This window comes from Scyliorhinus torazame, chromosome 14, assembly GCF_047496885.1.
Source record: "Scyliorhinus torazame isolate Kashiwa2021f chromosome 14, sScyTor2.1, whole genome shotgun sequence".
Lineage (NCBI taxonomy): Eukaryota > Metazoa > Chordata > Chondrichthyes > Carcharhiniformes > Scyliorhinidae > Scyliorhinus > Scyliorhinus torazame.
The window spans coordinates 38096957-38116847 of record NC_092720.1 but is presented as its reverse complement, the minus strand read 5'-3'; the positions used below and the strand labels follow the sequence as shown (position 1 = coordinate 38116847).

Here is a 19891-nt window from a genome sequence, read left to right as displayed (position 1 = left end):
ACATCCTCATTTTCCAATTTAATTTGAGGTATGTCAAATTCACAGTCATCTGGATTTGTTTTGTCACTTTGAGTTAGAATCATTAAAACCTCCTCCTTTTTCTCTCCTTCCCTTTCAAAGTATCTTGTAAGCATATTCACATGACACACTCGGTGAGTCTTCCTTCTATCTGGTGTTTTTACCACATAATTCACCTCACTTAATTTCCTTTCAATCTGATAAGGTCCACAAAACCTTGCTTTTAAAAGTTCACCTACCACTGGTAACAACACTAAAACTTTATCTCCACTGGCAAAACTACAAACTTTGGATTTCTTGTCCGCTACCCGTTTCATCACATTTTGTGCAATTTCTAAATATTGTCTAGCCAATTCACCTGCTCTGTTTAATCATTCCCTAAAATCTGACACGTAATCAAATAATGTAATTTCCAATTTCTCTTCACCAATTTTTCCTTAATCAATTTAAGTGGTCCTCTTACCTCATGACCAAAAATTCGTTCAAAAGGACTGAATTTGGTTGACTCATTAGGTGCATCCCTAATTGCAAACAGTATGAATGGAATTCCTTTATCCCAATCCTCTGGATAATCTTGACAATAAGCCCTCAACATTGTCTTTAATGTCTGATGTCACCTTTCTAACGCTCCCTGCGATTCTGGATGGTATACAGTTGATTTAAATTGTTTTATTCCTAAGCTATCCATAACTTCTTTGAATAACCTTGAGGTAAAATTTGATCCTTGATCCGATTGTATTTCTGTGGGTAGTCCATATATAGAAAGAATTTAAGTAACTCCTCCACAATCTTTTTAGCTGTAATATTACATACTTGAATGGCCTCTGTAAACCTAGTAGACACATCCATTATAGTCAAAAGATATTGATTCCCACTTTTTGTTTTACGAAGCGGTCCTACGCAATCAATTAAGACCCTTGTAAAAGATTCCTCAAATGCTGGAATGGGTATTAAGGGTGCTGGTTTTATCACTGCTTGAGGTTTCCCTATCACTTGACATGTGTGACATGATTGACAAAATTTAACTACATCTTTATGTAGTCCAGGCCAATAAAAATGTTTCTGGATTTTAGCTTGAGTTTTCCTTACTCCCAAATGATCTCCCACTGGTACCTCATGTGCAACTCGCAACACCTCCTTTCTACCGGCAACACTACTTGATGAACTTCTGCCTACTTTTCATCCGCCTGCATATGTAAAGGTCTCCATTTTCTCATCAAGACATCACTTTAACGGTAATAACACTCTGGTATACACTCAGATTCCTCTTCTGTGTATGCTGTCTGATACATCCGTACATCTATATCTTTTTGTTGTAACTCTGCCAATTTTCCTGAACTAAAAATTTCCGCTTCATTCTCCATCTGTTCTTGTTCCTTTTCAACCATCTGATCAAAAATCGTTTCTGGTAATTGCACTTCAACTTCACTCTTTGATTTCTCCTCTTGTCTTAACCTGTGACTTTGCGACCTTGTTACTACACAATCCAGAAAAATCCCAGGATATTTGCCCTTCAGCACTTCAGTTGTCTGATTTTCCACTGGCTTATCAACCACAGTAGGCATCACTCCCACCTGCGATCCAGCTATATCATTACCCAAGATAAACTGTATTCCTGGACAAGATAGTTTCTCTATTACTCCTACTACCACTTCACCACTCTTCACTGGATTTTTCAACCTTACCTTATATAATGGAATACTACTCCTCTCACCCTGAATTACACATATTACCACCTTTTCTGGCAACATTCTTCCCAATCTACATAACTCCTCATCTCTTACCATTAAAGATTGACTAGCTCCCACATCTCTTAAATTTGTGACTTCTTTACCTGCTCCCCCTGATACACATGAGTAAACTTTACCCACACAAATAAATTCTTTAAAGAGATCTGGCACCTTCTTATCAATCACCTCTTGATCAGGCTGAACGATCTTTTGCACCTCCTTCGCTTCACTTGGGCTTTCTGTTACCACTTTAACAAACCCCACTGTCTTATTCTGTTTTACCATCACTAGGTAAGGTTTAGAGGAGATGTACGAGGCAAGTTTTTTACACAGAGGGCAGTGGGTGCCTGGAACTCGCTGCCGGAGGAGGTGGTGGAAACAGGGATGATAGTGACATTTAAGGGGCATCTTGACAAATACATGAATAGGATGGGAATAGAGGGATACAGACCCAGGAAGTGTAGAAGATCTTAGTTTAGATGGGCAGCATGGTCGGCACAGGCTTGGAGGGCCGAAGGGCCTGTTCCTGTGCTGCACTTTTCTTTGTTCTTTGTTCTTTGTTCACATCAGCCTTCCCAGTGCTATTCTTCAACCACCAACACTGTGACTTTACATGGCCTAGTTTATTACAGTGAAAACATTTGAAATTTTTCATTTCTTTTCCACCGTCCTGGATTTCTTTTTTAATCTGAGGTACACACTCCTTATTATCTCCCATCAGATCACCTTTACCTTTACCACTTGAGTATTTCTAATGTCCCCAGTTTCTATCCCTCACAGGCTGAAACTGATGTCGGAAACCAAGCTTTGATTTATAAACTAATTCATAATCATCTGCCATTTCTGCTGCTAACCTCGCAGTTTAAACCCTTTGTTCTTCCACATAAGTTCTCACTACATCAGGAATTGAATTTTTAAACTCCTCCAAAAGTATAATTTCTCTGAGAGCTTCATAGGTTTGGTCTATTTTCAAAGCCCTTATCCACCTATCAAAATTACTCTGTTTGAGCCATTCAAACTCCATGTATGTTTGACCAAATACGTTCCTTAAATTTCTAAACCTTTGTCTGTAGGCTTCAGGCAATAGTTCATATGCACCCAAGATGGATTTTTTCACCTCCTCATACGTCCCAGATACCTCCTCCGGTAGTGATGCAACCACTTCACTAGCCCTACCTATCAACTTTGTTTGAATCAGTAATACCCACGTGTCCTGTGGCCATTTCATTTGTTTAGCTACCTTCTCAAATGAAATGAAAAAGGCTTCTACCTCCTTCTCGTCAAACCTTGGCAATGCTTGGACATATTTAAATAGATCCCCACCAAGCCTTTGACTATGACCCTCTTTCTCACTATCATCCAAGGTACGTTTCCCTTTACGTCTGCCAATTTTAACTGACTGTCATGTTTCATGACCATTTTCTGAAGTTCAAACTCTCTTTATCTTTTTCCCTACTCGGTATCTCCCATTCTCTTTCTTCTTCCTCTCTATCTCTTTCGTATTCAAGCTGCTTTAATTCTTTCTCATGTTCCATTTGTTTAAGTTGTAACTGAATTTTTGCCATTTCCAATGAGTCAAACTGTATCTCAGGCAACTTTAAATGCTTAGCCACCGCCATAATTACCTCATCTTTTCGCATTTTGTCAGGTAATGTTAACTGCAATGTTTTTGCCAAATCTAACAGTCTGCTTTTAGTCTCTGACCATAAGGTACTGTGTGTGACCGTCTCCACCCCTAAAAACTTCAGAGCCTCTGAAAGAGCCATTGTCCACAGCACACTCCCTACTTTAATTAAAATACCACATCTGATTACCAACCACAATATGCTTACCCCTCGCTGTCTTTAAGTTCACTAAGCCAATCCAATAGATCGACTTTTATCCCGGACGGGCCTCCAATTTGTTATGGGCCAGGGTTTAGAGAACCCCAAAGTGTATCATGGAGTTCACCTGACCCACAACTTTTAATAGATTGTGGTATGGGGAGCACATGGCCCACTCTACAGGTGTGGCAGAGCAGAAATGGAAAAGTATTTTTTTAAACAAAACAATGTTTATTCTATAAACTCAAGTTAACCTTTTTAAAACATACAGTGAACATCTTAGCAACCATTCATTCAAATACAACCCCCAAAGAATACAACACTAAGTAATCCTTAATAACTTTCCAAACATCCAGACAAAAGAAACACATTTTAACAGAAGCACATTAGGTTTACATTCACTACTGAGAACATTTATAATTCTGAATTCACCAAATGATCAAAAGATAGTCTTTTCATGGCAGAGAGATCAACAGTACACTTGCTCTGTCTGGCTTCACCTCCAACACTGAAAATGAAATTAAAACACACCCTGCAGCAAACAGCCTAAAACAAAAGTAAAAAGCCGACAGACAGCCCAGCTCCACCCACACTCTGACATCACTGATAATACCCATTTCTTAAAGGTACACTTCTTAAACACCCATTTCTTCAAGGTACCCTCACATGACACATGGGGTACACAAGCACCATCATATTCATGATGCCATCAAAGTGACACTGGGAGAAGATACATCTAAATGGTGGGTGTCCCTATTGGGAAAACTATGTAATTAGTAAAAATATAGATTTATTATTTTGTTTATCAAACACATTTGAAAAGAAAGCATTCCCACCAAAACTTTCTTCTCCTTTAACTGTCTCCTTTAAAGGAGGTGAAGCTATGTTTTCTGGGGCTAGTGGTCAATTTTGGCAGGAGTTTTTTCCCCCTGATTTTGAAGAGTTTGCTTCTTCCAAATATGATAAAATTCATTGATATCAAGCTTATATGGCCCAGTGATAAACATGCAAAGAGCTCAATGATGAAAACATTGAAACTCATAAATTAGATAAATGATCAAAAGGTTTCATGATGAACACACTGTCATTCAGAGTTAAATACTCCTATGCATATAATTAACATCTCCAGTCAGATTACAGGACAATTTTGAAGATACTTACTGACACACCATTTCAGTAAACATCATTGGACCTATTCTGCTTTGGTTTCCTCTCCCGTCGATGCCATTATCTGCGAGGTGCAATTTGGATAACAGGGGAGCAATTTGTGGGGGTTCCTTCTTACGTTTCCCTTCAAACATTGAGAAGAAAGATTTAGAAGACCAGATGATTTTTCACATATCTTTATGACAATATTTCATGTTGACAAATACTCCTAACATTCTTAGATGTAGTGGAGTGGGCTTCACAGGTAAAGATAAAAGGTAAAATCATCTGGCCTGTTGGCAGTCTTTCCGTGCTTCTTTTCTCTGGCTAGGCTTGGGTCTGTGTCAAGAGACATCAGAATTCCTCCCCCCCCCCCCCCCCCCCCCCCCCACACCATGAGCACAGAAACTGCCCTCATAGTTCACAGTCTTATGTAAATCAGACCCGACCATCAAAATGGCTTGGGCCTCACGTTTATGATGCCTGGGAGTAAAGTTTACTCCACTTCAGTCTGCCATGTAGAATTAAACACAGTGAAATTTATTGTGATATATTGATTAAATGCACCAATTAAATCTCAGACGGTGACCCATGGAAGACTGATTTAAGATGTGAGCATCTATTTTGATTTTTTTCTGAAAACCTTTTTGCAGCTGTAATGTCTATTTATTTTTGCCACAGAATTTTTGTGGTGATTTTCTCTTGGTGAAAATCTTGTTTGTCAGTCTCGTTATTTTTGCAAGCATTTACACATTTCACACTCACAGAAACATACATAGAAAATAGAAGCAGGAGAAGGCCATTCGGCCCTTCGAGCCTGCTCCACCATTCATTATGATCATGGCTGATCATCAAATTCAATACCCTGATCCCGCCTTCCCCCCATATCCCTTGATACCCTTGGCGCCAAGATCTATATCTAACTCATTCTTGAAATCACGCAACATTTTGGCCCCAACTACGTTTTGTGGTAGTGACTTCCACAGATTCACCACTCTCTGGGTAAAGACATTTTTCCTCACCTCAGTCCTAAAAGGTTTACCCCTTATCCTCGAACTATGACCCTTAGTTCTGTACTCCCTATCTAATCTTGTTAGAATTTTATAAGTTTTTATGAGATCCTCTCTCACTCTTCTAAACGCCAATGAATATAATCCTAACCAACTTATTCTCTCCTCATATGACAGTTCCGCCATCCCAGGAATCAGCCTGGTAAACCTTCGCTACATTCCCTCCATAGCAAGAACCTCCTTCCTCAGATAAGGACACCAAAACTGCACACAATGCTCCAGGTGTGGCCTCCCCATTGCCCTATACAATTGCAATAAAACATCCCAATTCCTAAACTGAAATCCTCTCGCTATGAAGGCCAACATACCATTTGTCTTCTTTATGTCTGCTATACCTGCACGCTTATTTTCAGCGACTGATGTACGAGGATACTAAGGTCCCGCTGAGTATCCACCTCTCTCAACTTACACCCATTCAAATAATAATCCACTTTCGTATTTTTGCTACTGAAGTGGATAACCTCACATTTATCCACATTATACTGCATCTGCCATGCACTCTCACTCAGCCTGTCTAAATCCCGCTGAAGCATCTCTGCATCCTCCTCACAGTTCACCCTCCCACCTAATGTTGTATCATCTGCAAATTTGGAGATAATACATTTAGTTCCCTTGTCCAAATCATTAATGTATAATGTGAATATTTGGGGTCCAAGCACAGATCCTCTCGGTACCCCATAAGTCACTGTCTGCCAATCAGACAAAGACCCATTTATTCCAACTCTTTGCTCCCTGTCAACTAACCAGCTTTCTATCTATCTTTGTTTCAAAATAAATTTAGCGTAGCCAATCATTTTTCTTTTCCAATTAAGGGGCAATTTAGCATGGCCAATCTACCTAACCAGCACATCTTTGGGTTGGGGGGATGAAACCCACGCAGACATGGGGAGAATGTGTAAACGCCACACGGACAGTGACCCGGGGTCAGGATTCGAAGCTGGGTCCTCAGCGCTGCAGTCCCAGTGCTAACCACTGCGCCACATGCCACCCAACTTTCTATCTATCTTAAGACACTACCCGCAATCCCATGCATTAATAATTTGCTACCTGAGACCTTGTCAAAAGCTAGATGAAAGTCTAAATAAACCACATCTACCGGTTATCCCTGGTCAACTCTACTAGTTAAATCTTCAAAGAATTCCAGTAGGTTTGCCGAGCATGATTTCCCTTTCGAAAATCCATGCTGACTTTGTCTCATTATACCACTGCTTTCCAAATACTCTAGTATGGAATCCTTGATAATGTACTCGTAACTTCCCTACTACTGACTTATAATTCCCTGCTTTCTCTCTGCCTCCATTTTTGAATAGTGGGCTTACATTAGCTACCTTCCAAACTGTAGGAAACATTCCAGAGTCCAAAGAATTTTGGAAAATGACCACAAACAGATCTACTATTTCTAGGGCCACTTCCTTAAGTATTCTGGGATGAATATTATCTGCCTTCAAAAAAACATTTCTCTACCTCTACTGATTTCCTTCAGCTCCTCACTAAAACTTGTGTTTCTCAGAACTTCCGGTACATTATTCATGTCTTCCTTTTGTGAAGACAGAAGCAAAGTACAAATTTAGTTCCCCAGCCATTTCTTTGTCCCCGTTATGAATTCCCCTGTTTCTGACAGTAAGGGACCTACATTCGTTTTTATCAATCTTTTTCTCTTTACATACCTACAGAAGCTTTTACAGTCAATTTGTATGTTCCCCGCTAACTTACTTTCATACTCTAATTCCCTTTCTTAATCAATCACTTGGTCCGCATTTGCTGAATCTTAAACTGCTCCCAATCCTCAGGCTATTTCTCACTAATTTTTATGCTTCTTCTTGGAATCTTTTAAAAAATATACGTTTATGAACACATTTCTCACTATAACGGGCTGGATTCTCCGTTTGGGAGACTAAGCCCCCACGCCGGCGTGAAAACGGTGGTGTTTTATGGCAGGAAAACTGACGCAAAAAGGCCACCGATTCCCTGCTAGTAGGGAGGCAGCATAGAGCTCCCAGCTCTAGCTGCCGATACAGCCACAATGTAGGCAGGGAGGACCAATGAGTCAAGTCCCACCTTATAGACGCAGTCAGCTGAGGAAAATTGGCCTGGTACAGTTGTTTAAAGAAATGGGTAATTACAACACCCAGATAAGTAAACTCTGAAGGGGACCACCTGAATGGGCAGTTAGCCGGGGAGAGATATCCAGCTTTGAAACAAATAGCAGCACATCATCAGCACAAAGCGTGTTCTTATGCTGTACCCCCCCCCCCCCCCCCCCAGCACTTTGCGATCACTGGAACTCAGTAGAAATTTAAGTTAAAACTTCTCATGTGCAAATAAGAATTGTTTTATTTGTTTGCTATTGATTACAATTTGAAAGTCATTTAAAAGGCAATTCGTAGACAAATTGAAGCTTTCAAAGAATCACAGAAATTATCTTCTTGCTTAGGCAAACAGCTTGACACTAACTTTTAAAGTCAAAGTCTGAAAATGAAATATGAATACAGGTAGACAGATAACGAATAGTAAGTCGAAAAAGAGAGAGAGAGAGAGAGAATCTTCAGCTTTAAGCCAACACCACCAACTAACCAACCTGGCAGAACAAAACTTACAGCTATACTGTTTCATATCTGTCTTAAGCCATCTGATCACACCCCAATATAATCCTAATTGGTTTGCGTTAGACTCAAACATATCTGATTTGATGGCAAGCCGTCCATCTTTAATATGTAACATTACTTCTAATAGTTTAATCTCTGCATACTTGTGTATGTTAAAGAATGCGATATTGTGCTTGATCAAGGCCAACAGAAACTGATTTTATGTTGGCTTGGCTATTGCAACAATGGAGACTTCATGTTATCTTGTCATGCAATGCTGGACAATGAGTTGAAAAATGTAAATCAAACTGTCTGTTTTAATCTAGTAAAGTGAATTATGCTGCTTCTATGAAATTGTTATGTTTTGAGAATGTTGGAATCAAATATATTTGATTCGATGTTCTAACTGTTAATTTATTAAAAACAAGCCAGCAATAGTCTAGAATGTTTCAACCTGTATAAGTTATGGAATGTGATTCAGGCTGTTATCACTAACGGCCCGAAATGAGAACAATAGAGCCTTTAAGTTACTGGGCTCATGTCCCCTCGTTGCCATGGATTCAGCCCTTGTCCTTGGAGAAATGTAATGAAAAGTGTTTGTCTTATCAGACTTCTGTGTTACTTCAAAACTATGTACCTAAAAGTTGTGTTGGAGAAAATGCTTAAATGAATTTGCAGAATATGTGTTTTTAATCCTTAACTTAAAACTGGGGCTTAATAGTTACGCTTAACCAGCTATCCTTTACCTATATTTGGTGTATTAGAAATACCTGGCTTCTACAGTAGTGCAAAAACCAAAGGTTTCCATCGAAGAGCCTCCTCCAGAGGGTGTATTGCCAATGCGAACAGTGCAGGGGATAAGGGCTATCCTGCCTGGTCCCTCTCAGAAGGCCAAAATTCTCAGATCTATAACCATTCGTACTCACTGCCGCCAAGGGCCTATGATACAGCACCTGTATCCACTTAACATATTCCTCCCAATCCAAATCTCCGCAACGTATAAACCAAGTAGTTCCATTCCACCCGGTCAAAAGCTTTCACTGTGACCAAGGAAATCACTAACTCATCTGACGCCCGCTTTTGAAAGACTTGGATAACATTCAGTAACCGCCTGACATTATTCCAAGAATTCCGACCCTTTATGACCCCAGCCTCATCCCCCCGGATGATCAACGGGAGAATTCCCTCTGAAGGATGCGCCAACACTTTGGACAATGATTTCAAATCAACATTCAGAAGTGAGATTGGCCTTTAGGACACTCCTCTGGGATCTTGCCTGCCTTCAAAATCAAAGAAATGTTCACTTCTCCGAGTGTCTGTGATGGAAGACCGGAATCAAGCGACTGACCGTACATACCAATTAATGGATTTATCAGCAAGTCCTTAAATCTCCTGTAAAGCTCACACCCTAAACCTTCCGGTCCAGGCACCTTGCCCGGCTCGAGCCCACTAATTCATTTCATTTTCATGACCACAGCCACCTCCCTTTTAGAGATAGGATTATTTAGCACCACCTTTGATCCTCTGATGCTGTAGGAAGCTGCGGTAAGAAAATAAGTGTTCCATGCATGTCAGTATGTCTCCTGACTGGCCTATCTTATATAACTTAGGATAAAAATTTCTAAATGCCTTATTAATGTCCACAATTTTAATTAACCTATTACCCCTGGAATCACGTACAGAAGGGTTAGCCCAAGAATCGTCCGTTTTCTTAGTCGGCCTATTCCTGGACTCTTACAATTTTTGCCTCGCAAACTTTAAATTCCTCTCAGCCTGCTGGGTCAGCCAACGAATCAAGCTCCACCCGAGCCGCGTTATTCCCCCTAAACAACTGCCGTTTGGGGTTCCTCCCATACTCCTCCATGGCACGGTAGTACAGTGGGAAGCACAGTTGCTTCACAGCTCCAGGGTCTTGGGTTCAATTCTGGCCTCGGGTCACTGTCTGTGTGGAGTCTGCACATTCTCCCCGTGTCTGCGTGAGTTTCCTCGAGGTGCTCCGGTTTCCTCCCACAGTCCGAAGATGCGCAGGTTGGGTGATTGACCATGCTAAATTGCCCTTAGAGTCAAAAGAAAAAGGTTAGGTGGAGTTATTGGGTTACGGGGATAGGGTGGAGGTGTGGGCTCAAGTAGAGTGCTCTTTCCAAGGGCCGGTGCAGACTCGATGGGCTGAATGGCCTTCTTCTGCACTATAAATTCTATGATTGTATGATTCAGCCAACCTAACCGGCAACCAGCGCTGGCTACGCCTTTTGTTCACTGTACAAGAAATGACCATTGCCCTAGCATGAGCCTTGCAGGTCTCCCATAAAATGGAGGGGATCACATCAGAAAAGGACTTGACTGAGTAAAAAATCTCAAACTCCTTCTTAAAATGTGTAGTAAGGGGGGAGGGGGGTGGTGGCCTTCGAGTAAAAACTCAAGAAAAACAAGAGCATGGTCAGCGATCACAATGCCACTTATAGAATAAGGGGATACTAAATGTAGGATTGCTCTAGGGATGAAGAAATAGTCAATTCTAGTATGACATTGATGAAGAGCTGAGAAAATTATGAATTTTGATCCCCAGGATGTAGTGTTCACCACACGTTTAAGTACCCCACCTCCTCACAAACCGCGTAAACGGCAATGTCCACCTGTGTCTGGGACACATCCCACAGCGACTGGGACATGATGTCGAGGCCCTCAGTCTTGATCATCACAGACTGATCCATGCCTTGGACACCACCACTCAAGACGCGGACGTCAGCCTAGCTGAATTGGCTGGGGTGCCACATAATCCCGGCACTATCTCCTGTGCCTGAAGCCTTCAGGACTCCTCCAATCGGCCTTACAGTCACTGGAATGTCGCAGACACCATCTCTGAGTCTCAGGGTTCTGTCCTATCATCTGCATCAGCTCTGGAAGAACCTTGTCTCGAGGCTCGGTATCTGGCTCAGACCCAGCTGTGTCAATGGATCCAACAGACCTAGACTGTTGACTCCCTTGGATATTCCTGCCTTCACCTGTGTGGTACTCACTGATAGTGACCCAGAAGCCTGCCCACTAATGTCGCCCTCCGAGATGTGCGGCTCTGAGTTGGTGGAAGGTGGGAGTGATAGCTATGACGCCTCGATGGTGGTCTCCTCTGAGCTCTCCTCCAAGGTGTTCTCTTGGGTGGCAGGGGAGAAGGGGTGGATGACTCCAGATGGCCGTGTGTTGCACTGAAGGAACTCGCCAAGGCTCCTTAAGCAGCACCTTCCAAATCCACGCTCACTACCAGCTAGAAGGACAAGAGCAATAGATACCTAGGAACTCCATCACATGAAGGTTCCCCTCCAAGTCACTCACCATGCCGACTCAGAAATATATTGCCATTCCTTCACTGTTGCTTGGTCAAAATCCTGGAACTTCCTAACTTAAAAATTTTTTTTTAGAGTGCCCAATTCATTTTTTCCAACTAAGGGGCAATTTAGCGAGGCCAATCCACCTATCTGTACATCTTTGGGTTGTGTGGGTGAACCCACTCAAAAACGAGGAGAATGTGCAAACTCCACACAGACAGTGACCCAGAGCCGGGATCGAACCTGGGACCTCAGCTCTGTGAGGCAGAGTGCTAACCACTGCACCACCGTGCTGTCCTGGATCTCCCTTCCTAACAGCATTGTAACCGTGCTTCACATCAGGGACTGCAGCGGTTGAAGAAAGCAACTCACCACCATCTTCTGAAGGGCAACTAGGGATGGGCAATTAATGCTTGCCTAACCAGCGACATCTACATCCCGTAAAATGAATCTTAAAAAAACACTTATGCTGTGTCACCTCTGAGAATTGCCAGATCTGGCCTTGCCTCACCGCTTCCAGAACCTTCTGGTGATCTTTGAAGTTGCTAAAATGAATGATCATGGGCCTGGAATGTTGGTTGTCCCGAGGCCCCAAAACAGGATAATGAAGTGGCCTTTTCCAGCTGGAAACCCCCAGCCTTGACATCCAACTAAAGAAAACGTGGTAGCCAGCTCTCAAAAAACTTAACAGGGATCTTACCCTCCACCGACGACCCGATAGTCTTCCTCTGGCCTCGGTGCTCCAAATCCTCCAGGATTTCTGACATAGCACACATCTGGTCTTCCAAGTATCAGAACCACAGATAACTTAAAGCACAGAAGGAGACCATTTGGTCCATGCCAACCTGAGGGTACCCAGGTGCCCTTTCTAATCCCACCTTCCTTCCTGCATCCAGTCCATAGCCCAGTAGTTTGCAGCACTCATGGTGCAGATTCAGCTACCTTTCAAAAGAGTTTAGGGTCTCTGCCTCCACCACCAAATAGGGCAGCAAATTCCAGACAGGCACTACCCTCTGCGTAAAGACATTCTTCCTCATGTCCCCTCTACACCTTCTGCCATTAATCTTGAATCTATGTCCCTAGGTTGTAGAATTCTCTGCCAAGGGAAACAATTTTATCCTGTCCACTCTATCTCTTCCCCTCATAATTTTGTACACCTCAATTAAATCAGCCCTCAGCCTTCTCTATTCCAAGGTAAATAACCTCAACCTATTCAATCTCTCCTCGTAGTCTTGTCAACATTCTTGTAAATTTCCTCTGCACTTTCTTCCAAAGCGATTATGTCCTTCCTGTAATGTGGTGACATCAGAAATGCGACAATGCACTATTCAATCAGTCGTAATCTTATTAAATGGCGGAGTAGGCTCGAGGGGTTGAATGGCCTCATGTGTGTACGTTCCCTTATGTACGCACTCAAGTCTGTTGCTTGACATAGCTTTGCAACTGCACCAGGAGGGTTTTTTTGCAGTTGCTTTCATGTTACACGGGGTCCACTTGAATATCCACAACAAGGTGTGGCTAACAAAAAGTACACAGACACCATCTACCCATGAACTATCCAAGAATGTCGGGACAACTGGAAAGGAGCAAATTTCTTCCTCTAAATTCCAGCATATTCTCAACATTCTCTTTGCCCCAGAGCCCAACATTTGTAACTACACAACAAATAACCCAGGAAACTCTGCTTTCCCACAAGTAACAAATCATTCCAGCTTGGATTGCATGTCAGTCTAAATTGACAGCAGTTAAGAAGGCCCTCCCTCACTACCAATAATCCTTAACCGTAAAGTCTAGGACAGTAAGGACTTACCAAAATGTAAAAGCTAACCAACAGTTTGATTCAGTAAATGTCGGAAATTCAACTTGAACTGTTATGTCTGTTCACGGGAACGATATTAACCGGCAGTCCACTCTATTAATCTGGACCTTTGCCAACAGCTATAAAATTCACAACCTGGAACATAATTAACGATACTGTTTTGCTAAAAGAATGCAATGAAAGCCTAAAGGCTGACAGTGTCTAATGAAACATTCAGGAAATACCAATCCATTGAATCAATGAGGGCAGCATGCTAACATCACTGTGAACTTAAACTTCTCTGACCTTATCAAAACAACTGCCCTCTTTTGCAGGATTAGCAAAAGCGTACACAAATCCAAGAGCAGTCTGTTGTGTTATGCTGCTTCGGATAACACAGGCTGCTACTTGATGCAGTCTTAACTAAAGGATGCTCCAGACACTGAAATGAGTTCAACATGTTTATTGAACTATTAACACAGTTCTCAAATGAGTTTGACTCTCTGCTAATCTAACTGTAGTAACTCAGTCTAACTGTACCAGCTTGCTCTAAGCCACGCGCTGGGGTGTGATGCTGCTGATCAACCCTGTCTAACTCTCTGGATGTCTGTCTGTGGAAAGAGGCAGGGTGTGAGTGCCTCATCCCTTTTATAGTGTTTATGTCATGCCACCTTGTGGTGATGCCACCTCTGAGTGTCCTAACTGCCCATTGGTTGTGTCCTATTCTGAGTGTTCATTGGTTGCATGTTTGCATATCATGACATCTCCCCTTTTTTTCTAGATGTATATACATGTGAATATGTCTGTCTAATGTGACTGACTGAGGAATACAGAACAGAACAAACAAAACAAATGCTCATAAGTTCAGTCTCTGAGGCTTGTGTCTGATCCTCGTCGACCGCCGGAGAGGTGGTGGAGGGGATGACGGAGTCTTGACAGGCGAGTGGGAGGCACGACTGGCGGCCTCATGGTTCGAGGTGTCTGGAGGTGGCAATTCGACATGTGGAAATGGAGGGGAAAGTGGTTGTGGGCAAGCAACTTTACGCAGTGCCCTTCGATTCCTTCGCACAATGGAACCATCAGCCATGCGTATGACATAGGATCTGGGCGCGACCTGTCGAACAACGACAGCCGGAGCAGACCACCCACCATCCGGTATCTTGATCCTGACCGTGTCTGCCGGAGATAGCACGTCCAGATCGGTGGCATGTGCGTCATAGCCCTGCTTCTGGCTGTCGCGAAGCTGCTGCATCTTCTGCAGCACCGGGAGGTGATCAAGGTTGGGCAGGTGTATGGCTGGAAGCATTGTCCGCAGGTCCCTGTTCTTCAGGAGTTGAGCTGGTGATATGCCAGTGGACAAGGGAGTTGCCCGGTACGCAGGTAGTGCAAGGTGTATGTCAGAAGCGGAGTCTGAGACCTTGCGGATGAGCTGCTTAACGATGTGCACCCCTTTTTCGACTTTACCATTGGACTGTGGATAGTGCGGACTGGAGCTGACATGCCTGAAATTGTAGCTATTGGCAAACGTGGACCATTCTCGACTGTGGAAGCACGGGCCATTGTCGCTCATGACGGTGTTCGGGATGCCATGCCGTGAGAATGTCTCTTTCCACTTTGATGACGGTCCGTGAGGTGTGGTCTGGCAGCTTCAGTACCTCAGGATAGTTCGAAAAGTAATCGATGATTAAGATATAGTCGTGATCATTCGCGTGGAATAGGTCAATGCCAACCGTGGACCACGGAGAGGTCTCTAGGTCATGTGGTTGGAGTGTCTCCTTGCTCTGCGCTGGCTGGAATCTCTGACAGGTTTCGCAGTTCAGGACCATGTCCTTGATGTCCCGGTTGATGCCCGGACAGTAGACAGCTTGCTGGGCCCTGCTTCTGCGCTTTTCTACGCCCAGGTGTCCCTCATGAATTTGCCGCAGCACCATGTCTGGAGATGTAGCGGGATGACTATTCTGTCCAGCTTGAGCAGGATGCCGTCGATCAGCATCAGGTCGTCCTTGACGTTGTAGAATTGAGGGCATTGCCATTTCTGCCAGCCATTGCTGAGGTTGTGGATGCCTTGCTGCAACAGGGGGTCTTTGGTCATCTCTTCTCGGATGAGAACGATCTTGTCATCTGTTGCCGGGAGAGTGCTTGCACACAGTTGTACCTGCAATTCAATGTGCTGTATGATCTCCAGTGGTTCACTGGGTGAGTTGATGGAGCGGCACAATGCATCGGCGATGATGAGCTCCTTGCCAGGGGTGTACACCAAATTGAAATCATACCTCCAGAGTTTGAGCAGAATTCTCTGCAAACGAGGCGTCATGTCGTTCAGGTCCTTTTGGATGATGTGGACCAGAGGCCTATGATCCATCTCAACAGTAAATGTTGGCAAGCCGTAGACATAATCATGAAATTTGAGGATGCCGGTGAGAAGACCTAAACACTCCTTCTCAATCTGCGCATATCTGGTCTCAGTGGTGTCATTGCCCGTGACGCGTATGCTTTGAAGCAACACCGCCACAATGCCATCCTGACTCGCATCTGTGGATATCTTGGTCTCTCGGTCTGGGTCAAAGAATGCAAGGACGGGAGCCGTGGTGAGCTTGGCTTTCAGCTCCAGCCACTCTGTTCGGTGCTCCGCCTTCCACTCAAAGGCGGTTGATTTTTTTCACCAGGTTGCGTAGGGCCGTGGTGTGTGTGGCCAAATGCGGGATGAACTTGCCAAGGAAATTGACCATTCCCAGGAAGCGCAGTACTGCCTTCTTGTCCTTGGGGACTTTCATTGCCTCGATGGCTTTAATTTCGTCTGTGTCCGGGCGCACACCGAGTCGAGAAATCTGATCGCCCAGGAAGTTCAGCGTGGATGTCCCAAAACAGCACTTGGACCTTTTTAGCTTGAGGCCACGTTCATGTATGCGTCGGATACTTTCTTGAGTCGCAACACATGTTCCTCTGGGGTTGTGGACCAGATTATGATACCGTCGACGTAGACACAAACCCCTTCTATTCCCTCCATCATCTGTTCCATGATGCGATGTAAAATCTCTGATGCCGAGATGATGCCAAATGGCATTCAGTTGTAGCAGAATCTGCCAAAAGGCGTGTTGAAGGTGCAGAGCCTTCTGCTGGATTCTTCAAGTTGGATTTGCCAAAATCTTTGGGATGAGTCCAATTTTGTGAAGAAGCACGCGTGTGCCATCTCACTCGTGATTTCTTCCCTCTTCGGGATGGGGTAATGTTCCCGCATAATGTTTTTGTTTAGATCCTTGGGGTCAATGCAGATGCGTAGATCCCCCGAAGGCTTCTTTACGCACACCATCGAGCTGACCCAGTCGGTTGGTTCAGTGACCTTGGAGATGATGCCTTTTTGTTGTAGACTCGTGAGCTCTGCCTTCAGGCGCTCTCAGTAGAGCAGGGACTCATCATGGTGTGTGGACCACTGGCTTGGCATCAGGCAGCAGTAGAATCTTGTACTCATATGGCAGCATTCCCATCCCGCTAAATACATCTGGGTACTGGGTTAGGATGTCGTCGATGCTGGCCTGAAGATCTGAATGGGACGGCGTCATGGTGTAGTCCTTTTGAATGAGGTTCAGTTGCTTGCAGGCGTGCGCACCTAGCAGGGACGCCCTGTATGGTTTAACAATCTCGAAGCGTAAGCTTGTTTGTGTGTGTCGGCTGGACACCTGCAGATGGCAGGACCCCAGTGCCTTGATTGCGTTTGCATTGTAGTCCAGGAGTTTGCAGGCAGCTGGAAGGATTGTGGGGGGGCTTCTTGTTTCTCTTGAAGTCCACCTGCGAAATCAGGTTGGCGGAGGCACCTGTGTCCAGTTTGAACTGGATGGGGCAGTGGTTGACCTTCATCACTGCATGCCATTCGTCCTCGGAATCCACGGCCAGGATTGATTGGACTTGCGATGTGTCCGGTGTGGCGTATTCGCACTTCATAATAATGCTCACTCGGTAAGTGCTGTCTAGGTATTCATCATCTGGATCCGTCGCACTGCCTGGATCAGAGTCATGCATTCAGTGTTGCACACTTCTGATGCGCCGCTGTCGGAATTGGGAGCGCTGGCTCATGACTGTTGGTGCAGATCTGCACAGGACTGCATAGTGGTTTGGTTTCCCACAGTTTAAACAACGTTTTCCTCTTGCAGGGCAGTTATTTTTAAAATGGGCAGTGCCGCAGATTGCACACTTCATGACGTTGGCGTCATGGTTCTCATTGCGTGGTTGCGCATGCGCGGTGCGGTTCTTGGACGTCTGCACCTGCGCAGTGCGGTGTTCGGCCGTTTTGTGTTCCCAATTGCATTGCGCGTGCGTCGCGCCCCGGGAAGAGCGCACGAAAAGGCCGCTTTCGTCAATGTGGAGGCGCTGCATCCGGGAGATGGCCTGAACACTCTCCACCTCGTGGGAGGCTTGTTTTTCACTTTCTGCCATTTTGTACTGTGAATTGCAATTTTTAGAGTGCTCATGCACAGTACACGGTTCAATCGCGACTGGCAGGGTCAAGTGCTTGATTTTCAACAATTGCTCTCGCAGAGGATCAGAGTGGACTCCAAAAACGATTTGGTCTCTGATCATGGAGTCAGTGATATCACCGAAGTTGCAGAATCTCGCTAGCAGTCTAAGGTTAGTTAGATAGGAGTTGAAGGATTCGTCTTTACCTTGCATCCTCTGCTTGAAGATGTAGCGCTCAAAGATTTTGTTGGTGTCCACCTCGCAGTGGCTGTCGAATTTGTCCAGGATGGTTTAGTACTTCATGTTGTCCTGCCCTTCGGAAAAGTGAAAGGAGTTGAAGATCTCTAACACATGGTCACCCGCAGTGGTGAGTAGAAGAGCTATCTTCCGCGCATCGGTCGCACCATTGAGGTCGGCTGCTTCTATGAATAGTTGAAATTTCTGCTTGAATTATTAAGATTGCCGGCGGTCCTGAGCTGATGAGGAGCCTGAATCTTGTCCATTGTGCCTGTAATCAGTAGCTGGTTGTCACGGATCTTGCTGAGTTGAACTAAATAGATTGAACAGTCAATCCTGGTATCATGTTGTGTCATGCTGCTTCGGATAACACAGGCTGCTACTTGATGCAGTCTCAACTAAAGGATGCTCCAGACTCTGAAATTAGTTCAACGAGTTTATTGAACTATTAACACAGTTCTCAAATGAGTTTGACTCTCTGCTAATCTAACTGTAGTAACTCAGTCTGACTGTACCAGCTTGCTCTAAGCCACGTGCTGGGGTGTGATGCTGCTGATCAACCCTGTCTAACTCTCTAGATGTCTGTCTGTGGAAAGAGGCAGGGTGTGAGTGCCTCATCCCTTTTACAGTGTTTATGTCATGCCACCTTATGGTGATGCCACCTCTGAGTGTCCTGACTGCCCATTGGTTGTGTCCTATTCTGAGTGTTCATTGGTTGCATGTTTGCATATCATGACACAGTCCATGGAGCTCCTGTTATATTCCAGCAAAATTAAACATCTGTACTAGAGTTTGACCGAAGGAAACTCCTTTTAGCTCCAGAGGGAAAGCAAGATATAGGAATAGCCTGTAAAAAGTCACAGATGGGGCAATACCACAGGCATGATTTAGATTAAGCCACAGCATTGCTGCAATTTTAAATCAGAGTTGTTATAATAGATTGAAGCAATTGGGGAGGAGGGGGCGAGTGCTGGGGAGGAGAGGGTGCGTGCCGGGGAGGAGAGGGGGAGAGGGCGCGTGCCGGGGGAGGGGGGGGGCTGGGGAGGGTGTCCACCTGGCCAGGTACCAGCTTCCAACAGTCGCGACCATGCAGCTCATGGCACCTGGCTGCCGGGGGCGGGGGGGTATGGGCAATGATGGCATGTCGTCTATCCCCCCCACCCCCTGCAGGCCGTTATGTTTGGTCATCACCCAGCGATGCTGGCCGCCATGGCGGGAGCCACACTTCTACATGTTGCCCTGGGGGAGTAGGAGCAGGAGCGTGCCAGGGAGGCGGTGGAGGCTGCCGCAGAGGTGCATGCTGCAGGGAGGCAGGTGGCAGCACCCGGCAGGAGGAGGAGGAGGAGGAGGTGGTGGTGCCACGGCGACGGAGACGCCCGATGAGGCCCCATGTGTACTTGCCCCGCTCGTTGTACCAGGACCTCACGGACCGGGCATGCAGGAGGAGACTCCGGATGAGCCAGGAAACTGTTGCCCATATCTGCCACCTGATGGCACACCTGGCACCGCGTGGCACTGGGATAGGACACACTCTCCCCGTGGTCGTCAAGGTTACGGTGGCCCTGAACTTTTATGCCACGGGGTCATTCCAGGCACCGAGTGGGGACCTGTCCGGCATCTCGCAGTCATCAGTGCACCATTGCGGACCGCTACATTCAGTTCCCTGTGGACCGGGCCAGCCAGGATGCCCGGGCAGCGGGCTTCGCTGCGGC

The 19891-nt window shown here is 45.0% G+C and overlaps 1 protein-coding gene across 1 annotated transcript in view; it reads right to left on the bottom strand.

Annotated features, from left to right (window-relative positions):
* Positions 1-19891, bottom strand: part of LOC140389648 (uncharacterized) — a 113817-nt gene that overhangs the window by 42466 nt on the left and 51460 nt on the right. Inside the window, exon 7 of the mRNA XM_072473967.1 lies at positions 4733-4862. Within this exon, the coding sequence (XP_072330068.1) occupies positions 4733-4862 (130 nt within the window). The remainder of the gene's footprint in view (positions 1-4732; positions 4863-19891) is intronic.